This window comes from Gobius niger (genome assembly GCF_951799975.1).
Source record: "Gobius niger genome assembly, chromosome: 6".
NCBI lineage: Eukaryota > Metazoa > Chordata > Actinopteri > Gobiiformes > Gobiidae > Gobius > Gobius niger.
Window position 1 is genome coordinate 27,477,438 of NC_136857.1, and position 21,174 is coordinate 27,498,611.

The window sequence follows — 21,174 nt, forward strand, 5'->3', positions numbered from 1 at the left end:
ACTGGCAAAACAATTATGAATAAGTACATGCACTGGACAGATCTATACAGATAAGTAAGCACTTTGAGAATGAGTAATATTCACTGAAAATATGACATGTTTCAAGTTAATTAGTACTGCTTTAAGAATGATTTCCATTTCTCCTTTGATCTTTGACAATAAGTGGATACAAATATAGAAACATTTCCTAAGTAACTTGTTTACCTTAATAAATCGTTTTCATAGTCCCTCTGGGGGTAATACAAGTGTTAATGAGATGATTGGGGGGGTCTTTTATCATGGTGTCTCTGGCAAGACTACCACATTTGCAGCTTTCCCTGCCTCCGGGTAGGAGTCACCAATACACACTAATTGCGAGGAAGAAGCTAACAGGCTAACGGCTAAGCTTACTGTCCATTGTGTAACTGAATGTACAATATCTCTCTCTCCCTTTGTCTTTTCTGTCAGTGTAGTATTTACTCTCACGGACATTAATAAGTTAAAAAATCGCAACATGCTAGAACACCTGCAGTTGCGCAGTTGGCCACTAGGGGCAAGAGTTGCTTAATACTGCTTACAAATATATGTGACAGGTTTTAATGATTTTGAAAATAGGACTTATTTAGATGGATAACATCTGTTGTAAGTAATAATTATCATTTTATTTCAAGTAATAATCTGTAAGTTTGCAAAGTGAGGAGAGATGGTGAAAATTTAAAGTAAGCAATCAAATTCCTCCCCTCTTTAACCAGAAAGCCCTTCTTAGTTTGCAAAATGAGGAGAGCAGGAACAGAATTTTCAAAAGTAAACGATCAAACTCCTCCCCCTCCCTCCTGATTGGACCAGGCAGGCTGGTTCACAGGAAATGCTTGTCTCATTGGTTAACACGTGAGGATACTAGACTTGGATTAGTTGCTGAGATCCAGGAAGGAGGGACTTTACAAAAAAATAAAATATATATATATATTAATACTTTACATCAAAATGCAAGATCAGGTGCTTGACTTTCCACATTTTATAGAATGTGCAATATATTTACACTTACAGACTCTCACTTTAATGAAGAAATGTCGGGCAGAAAAGTTACTTTTATTTGAATTTTTAAGTGGACTCACTCATTTCCCATTTGACGTAGCATGGTCAGCACAGCAGCAGTTTGCCTCTATCTATGTCACTTCCTGTCAGTGTCCAATAAGGAAGTGAAACTATAAACATCACAAAAGAAAAGAAAGCAGGGTAAATATTATAGCAAAATCTTAAATATAATTGTGTTAACTATGATTTCGCAAAAATTGTGTCTAATCTTTTAAAACAATAATATATGGATTAATGGTAAAATGTCTTGCACGTTGCACTGAATAGTCAAGTGTCTCATGCAAACAACTTAAGACTAGCCAAATCTCAACTTAAGATAACGATTTTAGCCAATTTAGTTCATTTCGACTTGACTGCGGTGTTTAAGAAGGGCGTATAAGGAATTTGCTGTTATAAAGAATGTCCAGGCTGATTTTTTGGCCGTTTAGAGCGCTAATCATGGAAAAAACACATTACTCTAGACTTGATACAGAATGTCCGCACTAATAAGGGTGCTTGGAGTATAAGGATAAGGGCACACAGCACGGGCAGTGTTGGGCAGATGGCAGATGGTGAGGATAAGAGACAGGAAATGGACTAGTTTGGATACGCTGCATTGACAAGGTTTAATTAGGCTATAATTTCGCTTAAAGGCCTCAATGCGGTCTGCGTGGCACATTTGATGGTCACATGACAGCATTTTGTTCAGAGCAGTGCCTTTAGGAAAGCGCTATAGTGTGACATACTGTAGGATTAGAATGTTAGCGTTACTAGCAATAAATATCTCTTCTGTAGAGATTTTTAGTTAGTTCTGTTTACCTGTTATAGTTATGACAAATAGTCACTTTGAACAGACGGGATTTGGGGGTTTTGTCTTTGAATAGTTGGAAGCAATCTGGAAAACTCTATTTTTGTCTCGCTTTTGAGGAGTTGTAGCTTTGCATGCAAGCTGAATTCTCACGTTATTTGAGCATGAGTTCACGCACAAACGCAAGAGGATCTTTCTAGTGCTGCTCCAGCCACTCGGATCAAGTTCTAATTAAAAGTTGGGCTAAATGGACACTCACTCACAACACAGCGACGATGGAAAAATATGAGTGATGGGATTTACGGCTCTTTACTGGGAGCCGAATCTTTGGGATCCGTTCATTCCAAAAGAGCCATTCAAAACCTGGCCAGACACCAGCCAGATAACTCAAAATATCTAAGGCACAATCGATAAAAGGCACACTTTTTTTTAAATTGAAATCATCTTAAATTACAATGGGACTGATAATCATGATTTGAAAAAACGTGTTTAGTGCATTTAGATTTTGACTTTCGTGCAAAAGCTTTCGCTTGTGTCTCCTGCTCCGTTCTTGAGATGATTCATGGGAGTTCTGGGAGAAAATGAAAATGAATCCGACTATTTTCGCAATTGAGATCCGCTTGGAACTGTTCACCTTAAAGGAACAGGCTACTGTTTTTACATACTGAGATATGTTCTTGCCTGAGCTTAGACGAGTTGATGCGTACCTGTCTGGTCTTTGTGCGTGCCCTCAGTCACGCAAAAAGACCAAAGATGTTGCAGCATTTGGCCTCTCACAGTATATTCCTATAGCTCCAAATGGGAGTGGAGTTGGAAGCTACCACGCTCTTCCACGGGCATGCACAAAGACCAGACAGGTACATATAAACTCTTCTAAGCTCAGGTAAGAACATATCTAAGTATGGAAAAATGGTGGCCTGTTCTTTTAAAGAGCCGTTCGAAAGCTTCTCGGTCATGGAAATCATCATTCCAAAACTAAACATTTTATGGATTTGTGGTGTGCTTGATCCAATCAGTGGCAAATAATGCTCCCAAACGATCTAAGCCGGAGCGATCCCAGATGGATGCCAGTGCTAATGTTATTGGCACTGCAATATCAATCTAGTTCTTTCGCAGGTTAGAGGGGTAGAAGTTCAGAAAATATAGAGAATATAGAATCAATTGAAAAAAACGAAACAATGCTAATGCAGTGTCCGGAAGTGTCCCCCATTTTAAGTCCTAGCCTTAACACAATATTTTTTCTCACTGACACACAAATGAGCCTAAGTTCCAAGTAAAAATGCCCTCTATTTTGAATAAGCCGGCTCATCTCTTCATGATCCCACCCCGGTTTCCTCCTTCTCATTCCCTCTTCCTTCTGTAAACACGGCTCTCACGACTCGCACAGTCACAGTCAGCCCAACTGAACACCGTATATCCCCTTCAAAATCACTGTCAAATACAAGGTCTGTATATTCAGTCATTCATTGGCTCTTGTGCGTGCTTGAGGGCGGTGGTGAATGATAGGGGGTAAGGGGTCACTCCACCGTTCGGTCCCAGAAGTCACTTTACAAAGGCAAAGTGGTGAACTACGGAGACCTCTCTATTTGTCAAAGCGCCACAATGGTCACAATCAATTCCCCACGGAGCAAAGTCGATAACGGCTACCGCAAAACTCCATGAAGCATCTCAAAATCACAGGGACGTACAGCACTTTTGGCGCTTTGAATCGCTATCAAAACCAAAAGGAGGTATGCAGATGATGTCACAGCATGTCAGCTGAAGCCAAATGAGTGCCAACATTGGGTTCTATTAGGTTTTGCCACCTATGTCAGAGCATTGAGGGTTCTGTTTAGAATAAAAGCAGAACTTTTGAAATGACTGTATAGGCAGATGATTTGAAACACTTTTAAGAGGTCGCTTCTCTTGTCTTCGCAGATGATGAACGAGCGTGAAGATTCCTCACCAGACAGCTGCATCAAAAAGGTAGGAATGTTTTAAACATGCACATCTGGCTACACTTCCGCCTCCCGCTTTCTATTCTCTGAATGCACCTCGTACCTCATCAAGATTTGCTGGATAATTTGGATATTTTGTGGCTATTTTCTCTACGAAATGTTTGGAGGAGTTGTGTTACTTTTTAGTGTTTTAAATTACACGCAGCTTCGCACCAAACTACAGTACAGTGAACATGTTTTAAGCTGCCAGTGCGGGACAGGGACTACTCTTTCATAAATACATACATTAATGGAGAATGCTAACCATAACACTAATGTTAGCTTCATGCTACATGCTAATGCTAGCTTTGAGTGCTAGTTTTCCACAATTTTGCTGTCAAAACTATATATATCATATAATAAAGGCAGAGTCACTTCCAGCATAACCGGCGGCCATCTTTCCACAGGGAAGCTTTCTGGCAAGCTCAAGTAAACGAGTGATGAGCACGAACACAAATCCTCTTATGTCACTGAAATCTTGACGGATTTAGAAATGGGTTGTTTTTTCTTACAAACATGGCTATAATTCTGAATGCTGGAACATGTTGATTATGTACATGTTCATTTGTATGCAGTGTCATACTTACATCTCTGACGTTTATAGCAAAGCAAACTGAAAATCGGTAGAACATTTTTGCAATATTTAAAAAGTACACGCATAAAACACAATGTTACGAGTGAGCGAGCACCCTGTGGCAAGATGGCCGCCGTGTGTGGACGTCGCCCTCCATTGGCCAGCAGCACATACGAGACATCTAGCCTAAATTATATGATATCTGTGGTCAAAACATTCATAATGACCTGATTTTAACTTGAGTTTGTGATTGATACTATGCTTATTGTCCGCCGGAAAACATATTATTCTAACATCGGACTTCCTTTGCCCTTGCTAGCCCGTTGCCACCAGTGTTTACCTCTCCGTATGTCACTTCCTGTCACTTCATAAACGTCACAAAAATGTCAAAGTAAAGGAAACAAGCTACAATGTGTTTATTTCTTGGTAAAGGAATTCATTAACATATGTCTTATTTTTTCTACTTTAATATACACTTGTACTTCCTAAATAACTATGGAATTATGTCGCCAGGTCAAAGCTATCCCGCTATAGTCTCTCACAAACCCCTGAAGCTTGGACAGATGCGTCCCATTGAGCAGCCAGTGGTCACTCTGCGAGCTGATAAATGTATTGAAGAGCTTGGCCAGTTGATTTTATGGTCAGTGTCACAGGGTTAAGACGGGACAGGGGGAGGGAGGGACACGTCCGCTTAATGGCCCATGAAGACACAATGGGGTGGACACAGTGGACAGTCGGGGAAGCTCGCGGGCTATAACCTAAATGTCTGTCAGCGTTCCTGCATTTTGCACTGAAATCAATGGATGGAAATGGAGCGGGGATAACTTCTGCTCTTTTATGCAAATGCTGTTGGCTTTTATTAGCTGCGTGCTTTCAGGCGTAATCAATTTTTGAATTTGAATATTGATTCTTGGCGTCTCAGCCCACATCGGTTACTTACAAGGGGGTAGTATTGTTATGTGGTTCCATGTTAATTTAGTTATTGTTTGGTAAAATGGTATTGAACTCAACACAACAGAACTCTTTCAACTTCAAACATTCCAATATATTTAATACAAAAACTGTAAGTAATTTGTCATTTCATCAGACTTGAAAACTACTAAATCAGGACCGAAACAAGGGGGAAAAATTGTTTTTTGTGAATATTTGCCTTTCTTGAGACCAGACCATAGACCATAGAATAGCGGTGGACTAAGTAAAGGTGGCTTCCCCCATAGCATTCAGCACAGGCTAACCGAAGCTTGTTCATGCTAGCAATGTCGTAGGGTTTTCGGAGCCTTTTTCTATAATAGGGCAAAAACATATATATTTTAATGGGATGTTTCACGTGTTAAGACAATCATATGGCGGTAAGAATGACTAGCCTGAGTTCAATAATATAGAGGCAAAAAAGTTTCAACAGGAAGGTCATTAGGCTAATAGCTATGCTACATACATCCTTGTTTATCAGGGTCTATATGCACCTGACCCGTAGCTTTATTGGGAGTGGGATATTACATGTTCATTGCCATGGAGGTGTTCTAGCATGTTTATTTATGTATCAGAGCTTTCTGACAGAATGAGTCAAAAACCTTCATAACCAGAATATTAGTAATAACCCAGCAAAAACCTGAATAATGCTCATATTTTGGATTTTAAAACCCTGAATATGACCCCTGGGTTACTCTAACCCAAATATTTTGTCATGTAAACGCGAATCGAAATACCCCTAATCGAAAGGAACATTCTTTTGTGTTCTGCGCATGTTCTATCCACAAGGAATCTCGTTCCTCCAGTTACTTTATTAGTGTAGTGAAAGTGTGGGTAGTGTGGCCATACCGCCTTTGCTCTGCCCAATCCCGTCAGACCTTGGAAGCTAAGCAGGAAAGGGCCTGGTCGGTGCTTGATCGGAGGGGCTGCTGGTGCAGACTGGTTGCCTCGATTCCGTCAGTCTACCCCAGGGCAGCTGTGGCTACAATAGTAGCTCACCACTACCAAGTATGGAGTGAATGAATAATGCAATGTAAAGCATCTTTGAACCAATGCATTATTATTATTAAAGATATGAATATTGACGGTAGAAAGCACTGAGAGCATATTTGCGTCAGGATGTTCTCTGTGTCCCAGTTTGGATAAGGATATCTCAACTGATTACAAAGACCATGTGTACAGGTACGTTCAGAAACTGGAATTTTGACCTTGACCCAAATATTATTATTATTTTCTGAACAATACCGTTCTTCTTTTACTTCTAGGTTCTCTTTTTTTGTTTGTTTTTTTACCATGCACTTTTTTCCGTCACTTCTACAAGGGGCAAAGCCAAGTTCCAATGTGCTCTGACCACTAGCATCTTGTTCTCATCTGGCGTGGATACAGCTATCAGATGAATTAGCGGGAGACTTGCGCAGGAGTTGTAGGCCTGTCTGCCGAGTTTGCCGCCGCCCTGCGTCTTATCCGCGGTGACAGTGGGTCCAAACAACAGAAGCAGAACTAATGGAGGAGCGCTGCGTTTGACCTGTCCCTCTCCTAATCGAAACAACGTGTGGGCTCCAAGCTACCGTTGAATGCGCAGTTGTTATTACGCAGTGCCGGCAAGCTGAAATCATGTAAATAACGAACAATATTTAGAGTGTGTTTCTGGGAGCTACGTTTCAGAGGTGAGATTCCCTGTTTCCTTTGAGATTAAAGGATTAAAGAACTGTTTGAAAGAACCATTTATATCTTGTTAAAGACCCTAAACCTGATTTTTTTGGGGGGTCCAAACTCTTTCTAGACACGTTTCACGACTTGCAGGGTCACTTTCACAGAGATGCTAGAGAACACTCCTGAAACTTTGTGATAATAATACAAATGTTTTATAATACGATACGATATAAGTCTTTTTTGCACAAATCTCTGAGTTTACAATATACTAAAGTAGTGAAGTAACACTAAGTTGAAATAGTCAAGTATTCAACATTAAAAATGCTCAATTGAACAGCTGGAAATTGGTGAGTTAAAGGAATGGACCACCGTTTTTTCCATACACAGATATGTTCCATCTTAGCTTAGACGAGTTGATGCGTACCTGTCTGGCCTTTGTGTGTACGCTCAGTCACGCACAAAGACCAAAGATTAGAGTTGACCAGTTAGAAGTGACCAGTAATATCATCACTTTGCTCGAGGCCGTCGAAGTGCTTACAATATAGTACCCCTTTCGTGTAACTACTCAAGTAACCATGTTTAAATAGGGAAAAAACGTGGAAGAGCTTGGTCACTTCCAACACCACCCCTGTTTGACCCCACAGAGTAGAGGCTAAATGCTAACAATATCGCTGGTCTTTTTGCGTGACTGAGCGTACGCGTACAGACCAGACAGGTACGCATCAGCTCGTCTAAGCTCAGGTAAGAACATCTCTCAGTATGGATAAACAGTGGCCTGTTCCTTTAGTGTTTCTGGAAATTGGTGAGTTACCAATACTTGTGCATGATTAGCCACATTAGCTTGACTTTTTCAAGGCAATCGGTTTCCAAGATTTTTTCAAGTAAAGACCACTCATCATTTTCCCTTTAGGAGCCTGAAAGGACAAAACAAATTTAGACAACTAGGCGAGAAAAAATCAGGTATAGTGCCTTTAAGTAGCCTACAAACATTTGTAAAGCAGTTGATAAGGCTAACTGCAGCTTAAATTGGGGCCAGTGGACTTTTACGTCCACAGTGAATTGATCAGGAAGACACTATTTTTTTCAACGGTTTGTTGCCGTTGGTCACCTTCTCTGTCTGACGAGTTTATACGTACCTGTCTGTTTTTTGTGCGTGCCCGTGGAAGAGCTTGGTTCCTTCTAACTTCACCCCTTTTGGAGCTATAGGAATACACTGGGAGAGGCCAAATGCTAGCAACATCTTTGGTCGTTTTGCATGACTGATTGCACGCACACATACCAGACAAGTACGTATCAACTCGTCTAAGCTCAGGTAAGAACATATCTCAGTATGTAAAAATGGTGGCCTGTTCCTTTAACACATTTGTTAATGCTAGTAATGCATTCAACTAAGTAATGCAAGTAATGTTCCATCCATCCACCCGACATTCATTCAACCCCACATCAAAAAGCCGTCCGCTGCCGTCATTAAAAGTCATGAGCATTTACCGTACAACAAAAACACAAGTCTTTTTTTTTTCTTTCGATGACGCGATTCGGCTGCGGAGGTCAAAGGCTACGCATCTGGACTCTCCACAAACATGCTCCCTCTATGCAAATGACCGACTCTCGCTCGCCGACGTGAAACGCTACATTAGTGAGCAGCTTATTTTAAGAGCAGACCGCAGGTGGTTTGGGCCAGTCCCGCCGCACCACATGTTCCTTACAGCGTGGAAAAACCGACATGCTTTTATAAACTACATGACCACTCCGCACATTTTGGGAGAAGTGGGTAGTGACAAGTAGCATTCACGCAAAAGACGTGTATTCGAGTAGCAGGTGAATAGAGGCGGATTTTGTTGTGGATTACTGATATACATGTATAGAAATAGATATCGAAATAGGTCCTTTTTTACTTTGATTACAGTACAAAGCATTTTCGTCAACATACTTTATGAAGTGTATAGACGGTTTATACACAGACTTTTTCACAGCAGATTGGTTAGTTACTTTACTCATTTACATTTCTTTGAGTAAAGCAGGCTTCCCTTTTAAGATAAGTTGTATTAGAATTGAACATTATGCCATATAATCTTATTTATTTCTCATTCAATATCATTATTGCACTGCCTATCATTGCCAGGTCTAAAAGTTACTCAATGCCTGTGCTGTATTCATTCATTTTTTAATTTTCTTATATTTAAATGGACATGGTTTACTTATCACTACTGCAAATTGTCCTATTTTTGCCTCACGACACCTTTCTCGTACGTTTGTTTTGTAGACTAGAGCAAGTTAGCCAGTAGCCTACAGTCTTGTGATTATTCTTGCTGCAGCTAAACTCAATATAGACATGCTGTATCTCTTTATTTAGCATTTTCTGACTTCTTTGTCACTGCACTAGTTTTACAGTTCAATTAAGCCCCTAAGCATAAAGCGGCTCAAGAATGGCCAGAGACGTTTGCTGCTAGTTAGCAACATTAGCGGCTGCAGACCCTACAATGAAGACAACATTAACTGTGGTTAAATCCAGCACAGACTCAGATTTAGGTAGTGTAGTCTGTGACAAAGCCAGCTCTGTGTAAAATATTGTATTTCTCCAATCTCATTTACCAGTTTCTGAAAAACTGTCATTTTCAATATCAATACCATATGACTTTTGAAAACACTCCAATCCGAAACCATGAATGCTAGAGAGATCATTCTGTAGTATGTTTTACAGAGTCCCAAGCTGTACAAAATACAAAGGAATGGTTAAGTTACCTCTCATAGTTTTTCCAAAATCTCAATTACCAGTTTCTGAAAAACTGTCATTTTCAATATCAATACCATATGACTTTTGAAAACACTCCAATCCGAAACCATGAATGCTAGAGAGATCATTCTGTAGTATGTTTTACAGAGTCCCAAGCTGTACAAAATACAAAGGAATGGTTAAGTTACCTCTCATAGTTTTTCCAAAATCTCAATTACCAGTTTCTGAAAAACTGTCATTTTCAACATCAATACCATATCACTTTTGAAAACACTCCAAATCCGAAACCATGAATGCTAGAGAGATCATTCTGTAGTATGTTTTACAGAGTCCCAAGCTGTACAAAATACAAAGGAATGGTTAAGTTACCTCTCATAGTTTTTCCAAAATCTCAATTACCAGTTTCTGAAAAAATGTCATTTTCAACATCAATACCATATCACTTTTGAAAACACTCCAAATCCGAAACCATGAATGCTAGAGAGATCATTCTGTAGTATGTTTTACAGAGTCCCAAGCTGTACAAAATACAAAGGAATGGTTAAGTTACCACTCATAGTTTTTCCAAAATCTCAATTACCAGTTTCTGAAAAACTGGCATTTTCAACATCAATACCATATCACTTTTGAAAACACTCCAAATCCGAAACCATGAATGCTAGAGAGATCATTCTGTAGTATGTTTTACAGAGTCCCAAGCTGTACAAAATACAAAGGAATGGTTAAGTTACCTCTCATAGTTTTTCCAAAATCTCATTTACCAGTTTCTGAAAAACACTTTTCTCAAATATCACTAATGAAAACACCCCAAAACCTTACTTTTTGGACTGAAATGTTCATTCCTGACACTGACTCCACCCACAAGATTGATACGGCTCATTGTTGTAGCATCCGTGCTACTGTCGGGTTCCCGGTCCCTCATAATTTGCTGAAGATACCGTACTTGAGTCTCAAACGGATTTCACTGTATGAAAAATGAGTACAGGCCCTTCATTCACTTGTAATCTGGAAGTAAGAGCAGCTTTGGATTGTGAATGGAAATTTGAGGACTTCACACTTACCGTACCGTGCTTAGAGGTCCTTTCATTATGCGCAGAGTAAGCTGTGGTGAGAGCCCGGCTGCAGCGGCTCACCGCAGTCTGAGATATGAATATGAATGAAATTACAGTATGTATGAGCGTTCACATAGCATGAGCCATTCATCCAAGTGGCCTCGCCGCATTCACAGACTCCACGACTGTTCTGCAATATGCAAATGTGTCTGTTTTTGAGCTTGGAACTATGTCATGATGCTAGTCCCTGCTAATCATAAACATACCCGATGTAGTGTTTTGTTTAATTGACCCGCGTTTTTGTTATTCAAAATGCAGACAGAGGTGGTCGGCAATAAAGTTAATTTACTTATCTGTACTTTGTTGAAGTAGTCATTTTGTTGTGGTTTTTACTTCTACATTTAAAAGGCAAATAGAACACTTTCCAATTCAACAAGTATACAAAAGCTCCAAAGTAAAAAGTAAAAGTTGGCCACATATTTTGTCCCATTTTTAAGCCTTCAGTGGCGCTTTGCAGATTCACTGTCAATGCCTGTGACTCACAACCAGTAAGAAGGGATGTCCCTGCCCTCTTGCTCTTCTTGTTTTTGAAGCCGCAACACTTATTTTTGTTTTTAACAGAAAAAAAATAAAAAATAAAGTGATAGTCTGTAAGTTTAAATGTTTTACAAATCTAACAGACTGTGTGTAATTGACCACCTGAGCCTGCTATCTGACACAACGTGTAGTAAGAGAGTAAAATTATTTATATTATTTACTAAAGTGCCTCCGAAGTCAGAAACCCTGGTGCCATCACTTTGACCAATCAGACGAGCTTTCCTGTGAACCGGCCTGTCAGGTCCAATCAGAAGAGGAGGAGGAGGGAGCTTGATCGTTTGCTTCTGAAATTTCTCTTTCTTTACTCATTTTGCTCATGAAATAAACAAATGAAATAAACAAAACACAAATAATCATTGCAAAAAAAAATAAGAAATGAAAGCTAAGAGTACTAATAAATACGTGCAGTTGTCATTAAGCCCTGCTAAATACAGTAGATTTGATTTCAGCCTGGATTTGAATTTTTTATATATTGTATTTTTTTTATTGTATTTTTAATGAATGAGTACATTCTTTTATATACAATAGTTAGGGCATTACGTACTTTACTCTTCCTGTGGTGAAATTTGTCGTCTTTTCCATTCCACCCATACTTCGATGCAGCTGAACTTGAGCAACCTGTCAGGAATCAGAATGTCGTGATGCAAAATCCAATCGAAAAGGTCAGAGATCCAGGGACCTACGTTTTCATAGTCTACATATTATGACAGTCCTAAGCGTGTCATTGTATGCTTCAGGTTTCGTGAATCCATATTTTTGTAACCATTCATACGAGATGACCACCAGCACATGCCCACCCCACCTCTTCCCAAAGCTCTTCAGCAAACATGCCTCTCCTCCTGACCCCCCTCGCCCGTCTCTCCGAGTGGGGGGTACACCGTGTGCGAATCGTTGGGGTTAAGACCTGGGATAAACCGCTAGCAAAGATGTTATTGCAGCTTCCCCGGCCCACTTACTCAAATCTGCGGCGGGCTTATCGTTCCGCATTCGCGCCGGGGGTTGAGCCGCTGAGACGTATTGGCTTACACACAAATACTCGGGCATCTTCTCGCCTCGCCTCGGGACAGAAAATAAAATCGCCGCCGTTATCCGAATCCCGTGGGTGCTTAAGTTTGTAGATCCTCTTCCACCGCGCTGATCCCACCCTGTGAGCGAGCAGACTGGAGGGGTGCTGCGGCAAAAATGGGGAGATCGGTATCGCGGGATAACAGAGATAGGGATCAGGGATTGCTTGCTTTGGTCTGGGGCCGGCATACAAAGCGGGACTATCTGTCTGTTTGGTTGTCTAGGCCCTGCTTAAGCATTCACGGACTAGCCTTGTGCTGGTGCGAGCAGGTGAAAGAACAAAAAAAGAGGATATTGCGGGACTTTGCGTCAGATAGCTGAGATTTTGAAAGACGTTGTGGCATTGTTTGTCTCTGTTGGAGGTCAAGGGTGGCTCGACTTTGCCACCAACAATGAGCCTCAAGGGAAGTCACAATTTCCTCCCAGCTCCAGCCAGTCCACGTTGTCTCTACACCCTTGTGCTGCTTTACGGCAACTGGGAACCTAGAGTTTTCTTCCATCATTTTGCTTTCCCTGGAGACTCATGTTGTGGCTATAAAAGTTGCTAATTACTACCAATTGTGACTGAAATTGTATTGTAACTTTGACTTTTTGAAAGACTAATGCGATTTATGGAGAACTGAGAAAAGCCAGAAGACGCTGGTGTACTTTTGCTCGATAACCACACGGGTTGTCCTGATACATAAACCAATTAACCGTTAAACCATGTTTGTTTTTATTCCTTTTAAAGAACCCTAAGTAGCGAGCCAATGCTATACAGTGTGTGGCAAATGCTATAGCTAACATCCAGAGCAACTTAAATACTGACTTGCGAGGCTCTGGAAACAATACAAACTGATAATCGCAGATAAAGTATTCATGTTACCTCTTTGATGCCTCTATTTAGTGTTTAGAATGGAAAAAGAACATGAGCTGTGAGTGGCTTTGTTTATTGAGCATAAATAGCCGTGTGCTCTTGGGATTAGCATCTTCCCATTGGCGTCTTGTTTGCTGTTTTTACACATTGTGGTAACGGACTGGAACCTCAGGAGTGGCTTTTTGGGAACTGCAATCGCCGAAGTGCTAACAAGAGCAACCAGGGAAGAATCGAAGATTACTCAAAGATGCGCGAGTGCCTCAAAATACAACTCCGGATAGCCTATGTTTTTGATAAGTGAACAAATGGGTCTAAAAAGTCGATTTTACATAATCCAAAACTCCCCAACTTTACCCACAATGCCCCTATGTCCCCTCTGCCCCTTCCCCTTCAACGTAAGTATTTATTTTTACTTGCACAATTACTGTCAATAGGCCGCATAATTGTCCTTCTGAAACATCCCGGTGGTTCTCTCTCCAAACATCTCTTTGACAGTTAGTTTAGGCTGTCTGGAAGCGAGGGGGGCCCCCCGCGAGAAGACAGTCCCCGCTTTGTTGCGCGCTCGTCCTGCAAGAAAAAAAAACGTGTCTGTTAGCTAATCCCGCTCAGAGCGCCGCCGTCCATCTCCGCGCGTGTAAACACTCCCGCGGATCAAATAGCAGATAATGGCAACCAGATAGACACCCTGCCAACGCAACACCAAAAAGAAAATCAATGCACGCTGATTGCTTTTTTCCCAAGACGATCCCTTCTCCAGCCCCCCGAAGCTGCGCTATCTATCGCGCTCTCACTCCCTCTTTCACGTGTCAAGGCTCCTCGCCGCATCTAAATCCATGTCTCGCTAGGCGCCTTTTCAATCGGAAACCTCAATAGCCGCTGAGATAAAGATCGGTTCACGCCGATTTCAATGGGGGGATTTAGCGGGAGAGATACAGCGAGTGGCATCTCTCTATCAAGATCTTTGTATCCCCTTTTGGGCTTGTAATGGGATTGGGCTCTACAAGCGTTTCAACAAGCAGCAGCAGGGGGAACGGACTTAGAGACGTGGGACGTACTCAATAGGAAGACTTTGGCGTGTCGAACTTGGCGGGTTGAGATGTCAGTTTGGGGGTGCTGATAAGGCCATGACAAAGACTGATCACACGCTCTGATGTTTGGTTGGTTGTTTCAGTAAGCTTCTGCAATGACGAAAGGTCCAGAGTTGCATTCATCTCTCACCAAGATCTTGTATTGATGATGGGAGAGTGTTACCACCGCGCAAAGCCTTCGCCAGCCCATCCCAAAGACTCTCAATGGGGTTAAGATTTGGAGACAATCTTTCACAATGTGAGCCCGATGAGTCCTCGCTTTGTCATCAGGGAAGAAGAAATCCATTGAAGGAATAACCTGGTCGTTCAGGATGTTCAGGTAGTGTTGCTGAACCTAGACCTGACCAACCGCAGATCATAACAGTTAGTTAAATCCAGGCCGCCACTTTATTTTTGGTCAGGCAGTGTTGCTTTGTTTGTCACATTTCGACACGCTTCAAATGATGTGCTAGGTACACTCGTGAGATACACATTACATACATTTATTTTGAATGTATTACATTGTATAGTCTTGTCACTGATACACTACCAATGCAGCAAAAAAATATCTTAAGTTAAAATTCCTTAAATGAAGAAATATGAACTGAACCTGTTAACTGCCACCTTAGATTAGGTTAAGAGTTACTTTCTCCAATTATGCATATTTACCCAAATCTCAAAGCTCATTGACTGGAGAGCTTACAGTGTGATACCTCATTTGAAAGCCAAGACCTTCTGGTTTCTGTGTGAGGGAAACACAATTTACATCAACTGCCGTCATCCTAACCCCTTATATTGGATTAATTTTCAACTTGCCAACAAAGAAGTCTTTTTGCACTCATCATTGATAGTTTCTGGTGTCTGACTGTATTTTGAACTAAAAACTGTTATTTCAAGCAAAGTAAGTCTTACGATCAAATTTTAAGTGCAATTAGATGTTTTTTGTTGTTGTATTGTATTGTTGTATTTTTTTTTGTTGGTTTTACCAACTGAAATGAAAGGCAAATATACTCATTGTGAGAAAATGTTGCTTATGTAGCTTACTTACGGACATACTTTGTTCATCCAAACTTTTGATATTGAAAACGAGATCCGCAGTTTTCAACTTGTGTGTCAGGACCACAAAGAGCGTCACATAATCTATTGTGTTGTTATAATAGTTTTATATTCAACTCATTATTCAATTTCATATTTAGCAATAATCTGAAACATCCCCGAAACGTCACAACTGCCGATGAGAGCAAAAAAAAAAAGTTGAGCGTACAATTGTGCGGATCCCTCTTCCATTTCTTTTCATATTTAGCGATAATAACATCGCAGGTTGTCCCAAACTGACAGTGGCTGAGAACCACTGACCGATGTCGCCCTCCGATCTTTTTTGTTTCACATACAACGCAACGCCCTTTTTCCCCCCACGCCTCTACCGCCTATGGCTGCGGTTCTGTTAGTTCTACAATGCTGAGGTAGCAGTCCGCGCATTGTCGCATTAGTTGCAAATACAAAAATGACAGAGGTCGCTGCGAGGGTGACCTATAAGTAGAGCTTTCCCCTTGCGCTGAAAGACTGGTCCGCTGAGTCTACCGAGGATGGGGGGGTTGGGGTGGGGTGTTGTGTGTGTATCGAGGGGTTCTGGGAGGCACAGCATGTGTGTGTCTGTGTGTGTGTGTGCGCAAATAGCTTTTCCATATCGAGCCGGGGAATTGGGTCTCTAAATACAGCAGCTAAATGACCCTAAATGTATGAGGGCTATTATGCGGACAGAGGGGGTCAAAAAAAAAAAAAAAAGCGCCCCAGGGCAGTAGTTTACCCCCCGTTATAGCAAAGCCCCCCCAACCTCAAGCTTAAATAGCCCCATGATTGATTGATAATTATGATAATATGTTTGAAATGGTTATGTGGATATTATAATCACTGCCACCCCGGCGTGCCACGATGGAAGAGGCCATTTTTCACCCCTTGTTGGGGCGTCACACGTGGGCCCCCCCTCCCCAATCACCCCAACTCCCCCCCACAATACTGGGTGGGGTAAAGGGGGTTGTGGAGGGAGGGGATAAGGTTCCCGGTTGCACTGATGAGGATGAGGTGGAAGACAGGACCGTACGATTTCTGAGATATATTGAATCCACCAGCTTGTTTTTGCACAGGGGTTTTCCATCGTAGGCAAAAGTTCTGAACCCCACAACATAGTTAGAAGATCATTAGTAGGTTGCGATCACGTTCTACAATTTGGTGACGTCCTGATCTCAGATGGAGGGCAGCCAGGGACTAATACAACTCTAAGGTAAAAGGAACCATTTTGGAAAGAAATCTAAAGAAAGACATTAGAAGTGATTGGATTCGCACACTCGCCACATTTATCGTGAAGCTGAAAGTCCCTTCATCTGACCGACTTCAAGCACATCCTTTTGAATGTCGTCACCATCTTTATGAGAAAAATAACTGGATCTTAGTTTAAACGTGCTGACAGAGAAGACAGTGAAGATTGTGAGCGTGTTTGTTTCATGTGGATTGTCCAAGTAATGAGAGAGATCTCTACTCAAAACCAAGACTAAAAATCTGCATTTTGACTTTTGCCACCATGGAATTCTTACCTGCCTACCACCTAATTTTTTAACTGTCGGCCATTAATAAAACTTTAACCTATACTGTAGAAGTTGGTGAAATGTTTCGCCCAAAGACACAATGTTTTTTTTTGTGTACGGAGCATCTAAACCTCCAACTCCGCAGATCAATGTCACTACCATCCTCTATCGAACCAGCTGGTATGGAAGCCCTATTTCAAACCTTTGCCAACTACACTTGCAGATTGAAATGTGGGTTGGGAAGTGCCCAAACACTTCAGTGTCAGTCTTCAGCGGTGCAAAAACATGTGAGATTGGAGGAATAATATTTATGTTTTTTTCTCTCACTCCGAGATGACTTAATGATGATACGTCTCTCTTTGTTGTCCTGCGCCGGGGTACCTTTTTATGGGCCTTGAGTGACATGTTTTCCGTGGGGTCTGCATATGTCTAAAACCTGCTAAACCTGTAGTTTAGACCTCAACAAACATGCTCCGAAGTGAAAGTCGTTCCAGTGTGAATTCATATTTTAGCGTTCTCCCGAAACCTAAACCTCAAGGACATTGTGTTGATTGCAAATCAAATCGCAAGACTTCTCGATGAGGTACTTTTCTCGCAATCGGACTAAAGAAAACCCGTCATATCTCATATCTGAGCAAACATTGAGATCTTCACAAAAAATGGGGATGTCAGCAAATTCCACCACCAGTATCACCGGAGCGGGGAGGGGTCCTGCGAAGACAGACAGACAAATATGCAGCGATAGAGCTTGCGTCGTCAAAAATCATGTATGCGGAGGAGAGCGGTCCGATCCCCAGGCTGGATAATCTTTCAAAGCATACTATTTTAGCTCCAACAATATATGCAACACATTCTTCAACAGGCACTTTCCACACAAGACCTCAGGACCTCGGTGTCTAGGGCAATTTATTCCATCCCCGGAATGGAACATACAGTAGCCGAATGAGTTTAGTCACTCATGGTTGAGAGTCCTTACAATGGGTGGTGGATGGATATGAATATTCCATTGTCATTACAGAAAACCAGTCAGTATCTGGTGTGAGTTGCAAGCACTGGGATGTTTTTAGCTTCCAGGAATCGTACACAGATCCTTGCAACACTGGGATGGGTGTGGATAAAATAAAATGCACTCATGTTCGCTGATGGAAGAAGATCATTTCTCTTTTGTGAGATCAATAAAGTCCCATCTTATCTTGTCCATATCAACAACCTGGTCAACTCTATGCAAAAGAGATGTGAGGCAAACAGTGACACAAGATGTTTTTTCTTAGTCCTCCATTGAAGCAAAATGGAACATTTCAGAATGGAATTTTATTGAAGTCAACCTAAGGCACCTGTGCAATATTAATCAGTATCTTGACCTGTGAGGTGGGATGGATTCTCCCGGCAAAGGGGAAGTGCTCACTACCGCAGATTTTGACAGATTTGTGAGCAATATTTGAGAGAACTGGGTCTATCGTGCTATCGTACGTCTTTAAGTTCAGCGCATTGGAAAACGGAAGCAAAAACAAAATTCCAACCATGTATGATAGTACGTTCATTAGATCATGACAACGCTCTAATCCGGTGGTTCTCAAACTGCATGTAACACTGATGGTACTTGGGCTTCTACGGGTTCATCTCGGGGTCATCTCAGATTCCGAATCAGAAAACATGATTGATCCCCAAGGGCAATTCATTTGTAGTAAACCAGTCCATAACAATTAAAATAGAGCACAATTCAAAAGGTCTATGTTGCTTAATGAACACACTCCCTTGATAATTCAACCGTTCAGAGACAGAGGGGACCAAAGAGTTGAAAGAACTTTTTATTTAATTGGTTTAAATTAGAGATCATTCGTTCATACTTTGAAGTATTTCTTGATTGAAGTCTTTCTGGTTTTAGTTTACACCCAGTTTAGACCGTTTAGGGCCAGATTACTTCTGTTTTAATCTTGATCTGTGCCTGGTGGTACCACAAGGTAAAATATAATTTTCAAGGTAGCGTGAAAAGTTTGAGAACCACAGCTCTTTTCAATCAGCTGGGCATCGATAGTCAATGAGATTGGAACCTTGGGGGAGGATTACTTAACAATTGTCAAGAGAGTATTATGTGAAAAATTGAAAATACTTCTAATAATAAAACATTTCGTTGCATTTCTATCTTCCTTTTTAATTCCCAAATCTTGTGCGGTGGCGCTGGATGCTGTGTGCGGTCACACGATCGGACAAAGTGCTGTTGTGTGTTGGCTGCAGTAGGAGGAGAGGTGAAGACAGTCTGTGGGAACTGTCCCAGGCATGTCCTCTGCAGAATGAGACCATTATACGACATGATACAAGTGTCTCAAAGACCACTGCTGTCCCTCAGAACTCTCCACTGTGTGAGGGCCGCCGCCCGAACAATACGCTGTACATGAGTTGAAAGGAGTGGAGTTCAGACAATAGAGATTTGAGTCGTTTTCGATTCCTTTTTATAGCGTTCTGACTGGCTTTAAAGTGGATACTGACATTGGCTTGAAAATGTACAAATTGCCATAACGTCTGTATGTAAAGAAAAGACAGCAAGGAGTGAGAGACTGGGCTGGTCTGGATCTCTAACTAGCATTGAGCTCCCTCTGCAGGCATCAATGGGAATAACATTTAATTGATTAATAATAACACAGTTAAAACAAGCTTTCATTTTAATGCTGATGACAAGCCAGCAAATCCATGGCGACCTGATGAGTGTAGAACACATTGGGGGCAGCTTTGTCAGAGGAATCGATTCCTCGAAGCTAAAATGAGGCTAAATATTCTGAAAACTTCTATTATTTTATGAATGTAGGATATGACTACTGCAGCCAGACCATATTGAAAGAAGCAGCCATTTTGATCAAAATGTACAATTTGCGAGTGTCGCTAGCGTTAGCTTAGCAACCTATTAATTCCTATGATGTAGTTTAGCCTAGCCGCTTCTATTTGTTTACATGTATCAGTTAGCATCTTTCATTTCATCTTTACTTTTCAAACTTGGATGTATTTGTAGGCATTTTAAACATCGTTTGGTGCTTTGAATGAATGCACTGTTATGCACCCAAATACGACAGCATTGACTGTTTATTAAAGAGGCTAGATGCAAGTTGGCCATTTTATACTCACTACTGCCACCTCAGGTCATATGTGTAACTGCACCTTCTATATTAAGCTCGTGCATGACGGCACTTCAGGATTTTAGAGGCAGTTGTGGTGAACAGGTCTTGGCTCATTCGACACATTAGGACATTACTGGAACATGTAGGGGGAGGACAATACATAATTTTAACAACATTTTTAAACTCTGGATAGTCCTTTAAGGCAGAAACAGTATTTTAACATAATGGTCTTGGGCAAAATTCAGTCTGTAAATACTTTAGTTCATATTGCCTGGTACAGTGTAAGCATTTGACTATGAACATTGCAGCTGAAAATACAAAAATATTTAAAATTGCTTAAATCAAGGTTCTTTATGTTGTGTTCTAGTACATTTGAGCTTATCTAAAATCAGATAATGCCAATGAACAAGCATAAGTCCCAATTGAAATTCAACAAATTACCTTATTAATTATTTACTATTATTTTTCCCCTGAAGTGATACAAGATAGTCTGAATTAAGAATTTTAGATTTCATCTCTTAATTTAAGTAGATGTATGTCTTCTCTTCCTTTCAGTGCAAGCTCAAGAACAGCACTTTTATGTCATTTTTCTCTGACAAGATTTTTGTTCTCCCCAGAGTAACCAGCTATCATGCTTGTAAAACTATGACGAGGCAAGAAATCAAAACGTCTTTCATAATAAGCGCCAATAAGTTTTGTTTGTTGTTTGGCCAAGACAGAGAGAGACAGCGGGCACAAAGATAAGCGAGAAAGCGAGGGGGAGTGTGATGAGAAAGTGGCCCATCACCTCGTGCCTCGCGCTCCCTCTCCCCTGCGTGTCCCGTCCCACGTGAATTCCTGTCCCAGCGCCTGTCCACTCTGTCCTCTCATCGCCGTGACAACAGAGGTGCGTCAGCAAAGGCCTACACACATTTCTCACACCGATATGCAACCAGAAATCCTTCAGCTTTCAGGTCTTCTGCAGCCAGATAACGAAATACACATCCTAGCCGGTTCAATTCGATATTCTTAAAGAATTAAAGTGTTTTTGTCACATCCACCGAACGGGAAGCGTGTCCTCTGCTCCACATGATGAAAT

The 21,174-nt window shown here is 41.2% G+C and overlaps 1 protein-coding gene across 7 annotated transcripts in view; it reads left to right on the forward strand.

Annotated features, from left to right (window-relative positions):
- The window catches only part of prdm16 (PR domain containing 16), a 354,719-nt gene that overhangs the window by 196,713 nt on the left and 136,832 nt on the right, over window positions 1–21,174 (forward strand). For all 7 annotated transcript variants that reach the window (XM_079557974.1, XM_079557981.1, XM_079557976.1 and 4 more), the window contains exon 3: window positions 3,779–3,826. In XM_079557974.1, the coding sequence (XP_079414100.1) occupies window positions 3,779–3,826 (48 nt within the window). The remainder of the gene's footprint in view (window positions 1–3,778; window positions 3,827–21,174) is intronic.